Source organism: Bison bison, unplaced genomic scaffold (genome assembly GCF_000754665.1).
Source record: "Bison bison bison isolate TAMUID 2011002044 unplaced genomic scaffold, Bison_UMD1.0 scf7180017864244, whole genome shotgun sequence".
NCBI lineage: Eukaryota > Metazoa > Chordata > Mammalia > Artiodactyla > Bovidae > Bison > Bison bison.
Window position 1 is genome coordinate 2,903,452 of NW_011494816.1, and position 11,693 is coordinate 2,915,144.

Sequence of the window (11,693 nt, forward strand, 5' to 3'; positions counted from 1 at the left end):
ATTGGCATAGTCTTCTAATATCTTATACAGCATTCATTAGCTTCAAAAGGAATAGTATTATCTATGTAGGGTAGAAACAGTACAAGAGTATATAGATAATATTTTATCTGCACCTGGATATTTTACCTAGTACCTGAACAATACTTTGACCAAGTGATGAAAATTAATATCACCAATGACGGGCACTCTGTGCTTCATACTGTAATACACTTGAGACACGTAAGTGTATTACATAAGGGCACAACATCCCTTATGTGGTATTCTGGGTACACCTAGAAGAATCTGAATTATGATGAAGCATCAGACAAACCCAAAATGAGGAACATTCTTCAAAAAAGCAAACAAAACAATGTTAGTTTGTATTCTTCAAAAACATCAATATAATGAAGAAAAGGAAGGACTATGACAACTGAGGCTTTCCAGGTAGCCTGGAAATGCAGGAGATGCTGGTTCAATCCCTGGGCCGGAAAGGTCCCCTGGAGTAGGAAATGGCAACCCACTCCACTATTACTGCCTGGAAATTCTGTGGACAGAGGAGCTTGGCAGGCTACAGTTCATGGGGTCACAAAGAGCTGGACATGACTAAGTACACATATGACAACTGAATGTAAAAATAATCATGGACTAAAAGGAAAAATATTTTATAAATGGTGTTAAACTGGGAAAATCAACACTGGAAACACATACAGTAGACTTTTATATAAAAGATTTGTATCGATGTTAAATTTCCTGAAATTTGACAGCTGCACTATGGTCATTCTTGAGATTACCCATGCTCTCAGAGAGTCAAAGAGACTATCTTTCCTCTAGGAAATACAAGCTAAAATATATTAATGGGCAGAGGTGCATGTTGTATGCAACCTACCCTCAAGAAAAAAATTGTGTGGGGGGACTTCCCTGGTGTTCCAGTGGCTAGACTTTGCGCTTGCAAGGAGCCTGGGTTTGATCCCTGGTCAGGGAAGTAGATCCCACATGCTACAACTAAAGATTCCACATTCTGCAACTAAGACCTAGCACAGCCAAATACGCATGTGTGTGTGTTTGTGTGTATTAAAAATTGCATGTATAGAGACAGAATAGGGTAAGACAAATTTGGCAAAATGTTTAAAGTTAGTGATCTGCCACATTAAAAATTATTTCAAAACAGTTTTCAAGTACTATATGTAGATCAACTGTGCAAGGATCTACACATTATTAACAATCTAAACAATGGATATAGTCTAGATTTTTAAATTTTGTGATAATCTAGATGTAAGAGTTGAAAGAAAAACACAGGAAAAGCCATTGTAAGACTAAGCAGAAGACCAGACAGCTGTTACATCACCCTCTCTCTCCAAGGTTTCCTACAGATGCCAGTACAAAACAATTCTCATTCTTGAGACACCCCATCAGTGGATCAGCAAGGATTCCCTAGCAAATGAAAATGTTATACGGCTCTTAGGACTAATGGTGGGTGCCCTTTCCACCCATTTTAAAGAAATTAAGTACACACTGCCCACTGTAACATTAGGTACAAGAAAATAACACATACCTGTTCTGTTAGAAGGTTTTCACTAACCCTTAATTTTATCCATTTTTAGCAAACTTTTGAGCAACCCAAACAACAAAAATGCTTAGTATATTTTGTATCTGATTTGAAAAATACGTATTTCTCTTAAATATAAAATTTTCTGAAACACACCTTTTAAACTTACCATACCTTATACTCCACTAAGTCTGGATTAGGATCTTTAGAATTTCTTAGTACTGGGAAGATTGTGGTCTCCCCTCTCCCTCCCCCAAAATATCCAACACTGTATACAATGCATTATTTAACATTTTCAAAATAAACTAAACTTACATGTATACCAGATAAAGTTTACTGAAAGAAAACTTGTCTCATTTTCTTTTGGTGTACTGGCTTTGATAATATCTTAACTACATGCATAATCTCTCTACAGAATATTCTAGCACTTGGCAATATTACTGTATATATCATGAGTTGATGTGTTAAAATCTTTTTTTTTTTTAAACTGCTGTGGTTCTTTTGATCATTGGGACACTAAGTGCCATTAATCTGAAACAGGCCTAGGTGTACATTCTTGGTAAACAATTCTCTACTATACACATTTAATCTGAAAGTTCAAATTATCTATTTGTAGCCTAATGATGCAACTGATAGCTTCATGGGTTCATTAAGAAGTCATTTAAAATTAAAAAACTTTATGACACAATTGCTATTTTAAAATCAAAAGAATAAAATGTGAAAACAACTAATGACTGCAAATCACTTTACTCTCACCCCAGTAAAAATTATATGTCATTGTTTTTAATGGGTTCTTTTGAAGTCGTTGTTCTGAACTTTGGCTCCACGTTAGAATTACTTAACGCCCAGGCCAAATCCCAGACCAGTTACATCGGAATCTCTAGGGAATAGGCCACAGGCATCAGTGTATTTTAAAACTCCCAAAGTGATTAGAATGTACAACTGAGGTAGAAAGCCACTGTTTTTAAAAAGTATTCTAGGACATAAATATTTAAATATATGCTCTTTTAAAAACAGCACCACTAGAGGCTATAAACATAGTCTAGCAATGTACAATACTTTTTCCTTCAGGGTCTTTTAAAAATTGCGTTCAAAAATGGTGTTAGGCATACATCACCTGCCTTATTCATTATATTTAGCTGTCCCTAGAGGGAAAAGCATTAGTTTCACAAAGACCCAAATATACGGCCAGCTCTATCATTTAATAGTTCTATGACTGGATAAATAGCTTAACCTCCTCATCTGTAAAATGGGAGGATTAAAATAGAAAACAATGTGCAAAACATGCCAACTGGCACCTAAGAGGTAATGTGTGAATGGCTCTGCTTATGGTTATCAAGCTAGACTGGAAGACACTGGAGGCTAGGGCTGTATCTTATTTAAGGTTATATTTTCACAACCTCATACTACATAGTAGTTACACAATAATTCTTAATCATTAAGCTCCTTAAGAATTGTTCATCTGTCTTTGTAACCCGAATGCCTAGTACAGATTCTGATACACAAAGAAAGCTTAATAATGTTCTGAACAAATAAAACAAACTTATTTCAGAAAAGAACGAACCCTCAAGCCTTTCTTTGCAGAAAAGAAGTCGGAATAACCAGCATCTGTAGCCAACAGTCCCACAAATTGCATCGCAGGCCGTTGTTGTATAAATAGTTCTACAGCTCCATCAGTGATGTAATTACTCCCAGAAATGTCCAGGGACTCAATATTAGGCAGAATATCTTTCTGTTGTAGCAAATGAAAAGCTAGATCTGACCTGAGTTGCCCGTGATCAGAAATATCAAGGTGAAGCAGACATTTAAGTTCTCTAATGACTGCAAGAATCTGTGGTTTGGTCATGGTCAGACATTTTAGATAGTGCATTGTAAGAGATTTAAGTCGATCCTTACAGGTAAGGAGTGCAGAGATGTTAGTGACCAGAGTATTAGAGATATCCAAGCTTTCCAGTTTGGGTAACTGTGAAACATTAGCCAGGTCTTCACTACGAAAACAAACATTGAAAACGCTTAAAACACGAAGACCAGTGAGCTGACCAAAGAACAACAGTCTTGAATCTCGAGGGATGCTTGTTGAGTCCAAGATGAGACGTCGGAGGTTTTCTTGGATCCAGCTATTGCTGCAGAGTCCACTTAGGATGTCTGGGATGGAGAGGTCAGTGTGTACTGCAGTAGCATCCAGTTCAATGAGTTTGTGATGGCAGAAGGCTTTTAGGAATGCAGCTGTGGATATTTTAGCTTTCTGAATGTTGACCAGCTTCAGTTTCATTCGGTTGCTTTGGAAAATGCTTGCTGTTCTATCAGTCAGCTTGCCTACAAGAGAACCAGAACCAGCTTGTAATAACTAAATCTTATGCCTTTTCCAGGAGGCACTGTGGCCAGTAAACTTTGATACATGCTAACAGTAACAATAATGACTATACTTACTGTTTACTCTGTGCCGAGCATTGTTCTAAACCCTTTACTCAGATTATCTCATTTACTCTTTAAAATAATACTGTAAAGGAATTATGATTATTACCATCCCACAGCTCAGGAAACTAAAGCTTAAAGAGGTTAAGGAACTTACTCAAGGTCAAAATATGTGGCAGAATCAAGAATCAAAAGCAGTTTGACTTCAGCGTCCACAGTTTTAACCATAGTAACCTTGTTTACTTGGGCGTCCCTGGTAGCTCAGATGGTAAAGAATTCGCCTGCAATGCAGGAGACCCCTGTTTGATTCCTAGGTCGCAAAGATCTTCTGGAGAAGGGATAGGCTACCCACTCCAGTACTCAGGGGCTTCCCTGATGGCTCATATGGTAAAGAATCTGCCTGCAATGTGGGAGACCTGGGTTCAATCCCTAGGTTGGGAAGATCCCCTGGAGAAGGGAATAGCTACCCACTCCAGTACTCTGGCCTAGAGAATTCCATGGACAGAGGAGCCTGGCAGGCTACAGTCCATTGGGTCACAAAAGAGTCGGACACAGCTGAGTGACTTTTACTTCACTTCACTTCAACTTTGTTCATAGAAAAAAAAAAAGACAAAATAAAAGAGGTAGGTAAGTATAGGGCCTATAATATGCAAATAGCACTAATGATTACTTTTAACCAAACTAGTGGATGGCCTTTGGTAAGTCACTTCTCTCTCTATGCCTCATTTTCCTCATCTGTAAAATGAATGGGTTGTATTAGATTTCATTTAGAAACAACTTATTAATATTAAGCATCTTCTATATATGAGATTCCATATTAAGTAATAGGCATACAAGGTAATAAGACACCTGTGACCACAAAGAATTCAGTCTAGGAAGCATGTCAGGCAAATAAGTGACTATAATAATATATTATATTCAGTGGTGATTTGTACCAGATATTGAACACAGATGAGGTTAATATCAGGGCAGGTTTTAAGGCTGAATATCGGTTTCCCAATGGGAAGGTGAAGGGTGGGAGAACACAACAAAGACACAGAGGCACAGAACGTCAGCTTATTCAGAACGACCCTATTTGATCAGTGCTATTGGACCACAGTGTACAAGGGGAGGCCTGGCAGAAACGACAGCAGAGAGGAAGGCAAAAGGCAGATGGGGCCTGTAAACAAAGCTAGGAAACTCATGTACCCTGTAAACAAATATGAAAAACTCAAACTTTTTAAGCAAAAAATGAATGGTTATAATATATTTTTACAAAGACCAATTATGTGTGATGACACAAAAGAATTAAGACGGTGTTTGATGGGAGTGGGATGGGGCAAGAGATTATTAATGATTTTAATGATGAGAGATGAAAGTTTAAACTGACAGAACACAGCAGTTGAATGCATTAAGGGAAAGAACAGAGGGAAAAGGTATATAAGCTGATTCACAAGTCCCCAGTCTGAGTTGGGCTATGCTACTAACCTAGGAAAAAGGAAATCTCAATACTCAAGGCTTTCAGAAAGAACTTATTACATTTATTCAAGGGCTTCCCATGCACCTCAGTTGCTAACGAATCTGCCTGCAATGGTGGAGAAACTGGGTCAGGAATATCCCCTGGAGAAGGAAATGGCAACCCACTCCAGTGTTCATGCCTGGAGAATCCCAGGGACGGCGGAGCCTGGTGGGCTGCCGTCTCTGGGGTCACACAGAGTCGGACACAACTGAAGCACCTTAGCAGCAGCAGAAGAACACAGATACAAAAGAATATAAAACAAGCAAAATACTATTAACAACGCAGTAAAGGTTCTAAAGGAAACAAACAAGACTGTAACACAGGGGTGGGGAAAAATGAGAAGGAAGACAAGAATCTTCTGTCTTTCAGTGAAGTATTAGGAGGTGACATTTAAGCTGAGACAAAAAGGATGTGAAAGGCAAAGGTAGCTGTCATTCCAGATAGAGGGACAGGCTAAAGCCCTGAGAAGAGACAGTTTGGCTATTCCTGTGAAATGAGAGAAAACCAGTGCAGCTGAAGCACAAATAGAGAAGGGGATACCATAATCTGACAGGTTATAGACAGAGGCAAGAGTCAGTTAGACCTTGTAGGCCAGGGTAAATAACTGGCATTTTATCCTAAGTACAAGAGAAGACTTTAAAGAGTGGCAAAAGTGCAGACAGATCTGATTAAGATATAGAGGACTACTCTCGGCTATGTGGCAGAGCTTGGCGATGTACAAAATTAAAGGTAAGGAAACCACTTGGGAGACCAGGGGAGAAGAAAGAGAAAGGTGTCATTGACAGGAGCTAGGAGGAGAAGGTGGCTCAGATGGTAAAGAATCTGCCTGCAATGCAGGAGGCCTGGGTTCGATCCCTAGGTTGGGAAGATCCCCTGGAGAAGAGAATGCATACCCACTCTGATACTCTTGCTTGGAGAATTCCCCAGACAGAGGAGCCTGGCAGCTAATGCTTCACCCATGGTCATTTGCAGTCCATGGGGTTGCAAAGAGTCAGAAACTAACATCTGACCTGACTTGAGGAGAAAAACATTTGAGATATGTACTTTGAAGGCAGAAAACGTGTCAAAAGAACAAAGGAGGGGGGCGGAGGAGGGGGATGAAAAGTGACTCCTAAGTCACTGAACAGGTAGACAGATGGCCAAACCATCTTGAGATGGGAGGAAATGGCAGTGTAGTAGATGCTGTGATGTGACACCAGATCACATTTAAAAATAAATGACTGGGACTTCCAGCAGTTAAGAACCTACCTTTGAATGCAGGGGACGCAGTTTTGATCCCTGGTCGGTGAACTAAGATGCCAATGTCGAGAGGCAACTAAGACCACAAACTCCAACGACGCACCCCAATTAGAGAGCCTGCATGCCACAACTACAGAGCCCTTGCACTCTGGAGTCCACACATCACCACTAGAGAGAAGCCTGCGGGCCATATTGAAGAGCTAAGACCCAATGCAGCCATTAATAAATAAATAAATGGTTTTAAAAAAAAAAGAAAGAAAGAAAGGACTTACTACTTGAGCTGCTGGAAATGCCACCAACTGACAGCCCTCATCTGTGTAGACTGCATTAGCTGAAAAGAGTTGCTTCACCCATGGTCATACCACTTTTCCATGGAAATCCACATCCAAAGACTGTGTTGGGAAGTATAAAGATCCAGCCCTCACACCCTAACAAAACACCGATCTGAGTAGTTATTCTTCAGGACTTTCCAGAAAATCAGCCAAGGTCTTCTCAGAATAGAGAATGATGTTTAAAACATGGAAATGTAAGAGGAAAAGGAACAAGGACCAACTACCAAAAAGCATCTACACTCTAGATAGCTTTTGCACTGTCCTTCAAGGGAAGCCAGATGAGCAGAAACATAAGCAGCAGACACTGAAGTAGAAGAAAACCAAAAGAGGAGGATGATTCAGCAGCCTAGCTAAGAGTTCCAAGATACCTGCCTATCTTGTATGTGGCTCTGGAGCTTCGAATAAAGACCTGCACTGAAAACTCTGGGAAATTAAAGTAGAAGTGGTAGCTAAACCAAAGAAGATTATCCAGGGAGTATACAAAGTGAGAAAATATACAAAGCTTCCCAAGATGGCAACTTGACGAACATAAAACAACACATATATAAAGAAACGGAAGCATACAAAAGAAAGTGTGGAACAGGAATGAAGGATAAGAAACAAAAAAACAAAGTTACTCCAAACCAGCAAGGCTGAGAGTAATAAACACCAAGTCAAACATACAAAAACCCCTGCTGATTTAATAAATCTAGGTAGGTAACTATCATTTATGGTCACCAAAAGTGAAAACCAACCAGACAATCAGACTTTATTAACACCTTTAAGAAGTACAATGCAGAAGGAAATGGCAACCCACTCCAGTATTCTCGCCTGGAGAACTGCCATGGACAGAAGAGCCTCGCAGGCTCCAGCCCATGGGGTTTGTGAAGAGTCAGACACAACTGAAGCAACTGAGGACAAGAAGTACAAACATCACTACCAAACATCAAACTGCAATTTGATCAAGCCTCTACATCTAATTTTCAATGTATAGGAATTAACAAGAATCAGAGAAACATGTCAAATCATAGCATAAACAATGGTAAAGTCCAGATTGCAGGATACTGTACAAAACAAATGACCAGTTTCTTTAAAGAAAGAAAATAACTGGAAGTCCCAAAATACATGAAGATGAACATACTTCTAAACAACAGATGAATCAAGGGGAAAAAATTAAGAGAAACTACAAAATATTTTGAACTAAATGAAAATAAGAACACAACTTACCCAAATCTATGGGATGCAGCTAAGACAGTGCTAGGTGGGAAAGTTATAGCTGTGAATGCATACATTAGTAAAAAAAGATCTAAAATCAATAACCTAAGTTCCCACCTTAGGAAACTAGAAAAAGAAGAACAAATTAAATCACAAGTAAGCAGAAGAAAAGAAGTAAGAACTACAGCAGAGGGCATAACATCAGCAGCATGGTAGAGTGAAACACTACTGTGGGCTCTCCCCTCTAATCTATTAGGTTGGTGCAAAAGTAATTGAGGTTTTGCATTATTGAACTTTGCCATTGGATGTTGGGATACATTCTTAAATAAATGTGGTTCCATCATTTTAATGTGCATTTCTCACTTTATGTTTTTTGCTAATGACTTGTTACATGCTGTTTCAATTCAATTCAGTTCAGTTCAGTCGCTCGGTCATGTCTGACTCTTTGCAACCCCATGGACTGAAGCATGCCAGGCCTCCCTGTCCATCACCAGCTCCTGGAGTTTACTCAAACTCATGTCCACTGAGTCAGTGATGCCATCCAACCATCTCATCCTCTGTCATCCCCTTCTCCTCCTGCCCTCAATCTTTCCCAGCGTTAGAGTCTTTTCCAATGAATCAGCTCTTCACATCAGGTGGCCAAAGTACTGGAGTTTCAGCTTTAGCATCACTCCTTCCAAAGAAATCCCAGGGCTGATCTCCTTCAGAATGGACTGGTTGAATCTCCCTGCAGTCCAAGGGACTCTCAAGAGTCTTCTCCAACACCACAGTTCAAAAGCATCGATTCTTCAGCCCTCATCTTTCTTTATAATCCAACTCTCACATCCATATATGACTACTGGAAAAGCCATATCCTTGACTAGATGGACCTTTTTGGCAAAGTAATGTCTCTGCTTTTGAATATGCTATCTAGTTTAGTCATAACTTTTCTTCCAAGGAGCAAGTGTTTTTTAATTTCATGGCTGCAGTCACCTTCTGTAGTGATTTTGGAGCCCAAGAAAATAAAGTCTGTCACTGTTCCCACTGTTTCCCCATCTATTTGCCATGAAGTGATGAGACCAGATGCCATGATCTTCATTTTCTGAATGTCGAGCTTTAAGCCAACTTTTTCACTCTCATCTTTCACTTTCATCAAGAGACTTTAGTTCTTTGCTTTCTGCCATAAGGGTGATATCATATTTGAGGTTACTGATATTTCTCCCAGCAAACTTGATTCCAGCTTGTGCTTCATCCAGCATTTCTCATGCTGTTTATTGTTATTTATTTTAGACTACAGAAATGATGTTAGACAAAAAGCAAATTGAGCAATTTTCTTATTCAAGTTCAAAATGGATTGTAAAGCAGTGGAGAAGAACTCAGGCAACATCAACAACGCATGTGGCCCAGGAACTGATAACGAACATACAATGCAGTGATGGTTCAAGAAGTTTTAAAAGCAGACAAGTTGAGCAGTTTTAAAAGCAGACTCGAAGATGAGGAGTGTAGTAGCTGGCCATTGAAAGTTGACAACGACCGACTGAGAGCAAAGAGCGAAGCTGATCCTCTTAAAACTACGTGAGATGTGGCTGAAGAACTCAGCATTGACCATTCTGCAGTCATTTGGCATTTGAGGCAAACTGGAAAGGTGAAAAAGTTCAGTAACTGGGTGCCTCATGAGGTGACCGAAAATCAAAAAAATCATTGTTTTGAAGTGTTGTTTTCTCTTATTCTACCCAACAACAACGAACCATTTCTCCGACTATAATGCCCAACCCCACGTCATACAACCAATGTTTCAAAAGTTGAACAAACTGGGCTAAAAGTTTTGCCTCATCCACCCTATTCACCTGACTTCCCACTAACCGACTGCCACTTCTTCAAGCATCTCGACAACTTTCTGCAGGGAAAATGCTTCCACAACCAACAGAGGCAGAAAATGCCTTCCAAGAGTTCACTGAATCCCAAAATACAGATTTTTATTCTACAGGAATAAAAAAACTTACTTCTCATTGGAAAAACGTTGATTGTAATGGTTCCTTTTTTGATTAATAAAGATGTGTTTGAGCCTGAAGGAGCGGCGGTGAGGAGATACCCCTTGTTCAAGGTAAGGAACAGCGGCTGCACTTTGCTGGATCAGCCGTGAAGAGATACCCCATGTCCAAGGTAAGAGAAACCAAAGTAAGATGGTAGGTGTTGCAAGAGGGCATCAGAGGGCAGACATACTGAAACCATACTCACAAAAAACTAGTCAATCTAATCACACTAGGACCACAGCCTTGTCTAACTCAATGAAACTAAGCCATGCCCGTGGGGCAACCCAAGACAGGTGGGTTATGGTGGAGAGGTCTGACAGAATGTGGTCCACTGGAGAAGGGAATGGCAAACTACTTCAGTATTCTTGCCTTGAGAACCCCATGAACAGTATGAAAAGGCAAAATGATAGGATACTGAAAGAGGAACTCCCCAGCTCAGTAACTGCCCAATATGCTACTGGAGATCAGTGGAGAAATAACTCCAGAAAGAATGAAGGGATGGAGCCAGGCAAAAACAATACCCAGTTGTGGATGCGACTGATGATAGAAGAAAGGTCCAATGCTGTAAAGAGCAATATTGCATAGGAACCTGGAATGTCAGGTCCATGAATCAAGGCAAATTGGAAGTGGTCAAAAAAGAGATGGCAAGAGTGAAAGTCAACATTCTAGGAATCAGCGAACTAAAATGGACTGGAATGGGTGAATTTAACTCAGATGACCATTATATCTACTACTGCGGGCAGGAATCCCTCAGAAGAAATGGAGTAGCCATCATGGTCCAAAGAGTCCAAAATGCAGCAGTTGGATGCAATCTCAAAAACGAGAGAATGATTTCTGTTCGTTTCCAAGGCAAAGCATTCAATATCACAGTAATCTAAGTCTATGCCCCAATCAGTAACACTAAAGAAGCTGAAGTTGAACGGTTCTACGAAGACCTACAAGACCTTTTAGAACTAACAGCCAAAAAAGATGTCCTTTTCATTATAGGGGACTGGAATGCAAAAGGAGGAAGTCAAGAAACACCTGGAGTAACAGGCAAATTTGGCCTTGGAATACAGAATGAAGCAGGGCAAGACTAATAGAGTTTTGCCAAGAAAATGCACTGGTCAAAGCAAACACCCTCTTCCAACAACACAAGAGAAGACTCTACACATGGACATCACCAGATGGTCGACACTGAAATCAGATTGATTATATTCTTTGTAGCCAATGATGGAGAAGCTCTACACAGTCAACAAAAACAAGACCAGGAGCTGACTGTGGCTCAGATCATGAACTCCTTATTACCAAATTCAGACTGAAATTGAAGAAGTAGGGAAAACCACTAGACCATTCAGGTATGACCTAAATCAAATCCCTGTCTGATTATACAGTGGAAGTGAGAAACAGATTTAAGGGACTAGATCTGATAGACAGAGTGCCTGATGAACTATGGACGGAGGTTCGTGACATTGTACAGGAGACAGGGATCAAGACCA

General features: G+C 40.0%; 1 protein-coding gene across 1 annotated transcript in view; it reads right to left on the reverse strand.

Moving 5' to 3' along the window:
* ZYG11A (zyg-11 family member A, cell cycle regulator) overlaps window positions 1-11,693 on the reverse strand; it is a 65,197-nt gene that overhangs the window by 31,011 nt on the left and 22,493 nt on the right. Inside the window, exon 3 of the mRNA XM_010847166.1 lies at window positions 3,090-3,841. Within this exon, the coding sequence (XP_010845468.1) occupies window positions 3,090-3,841 (752 nt within the window). The remainder of the gene's footprint in view (window positions 1-3,089; window positions 3,842-11,693) is intronic.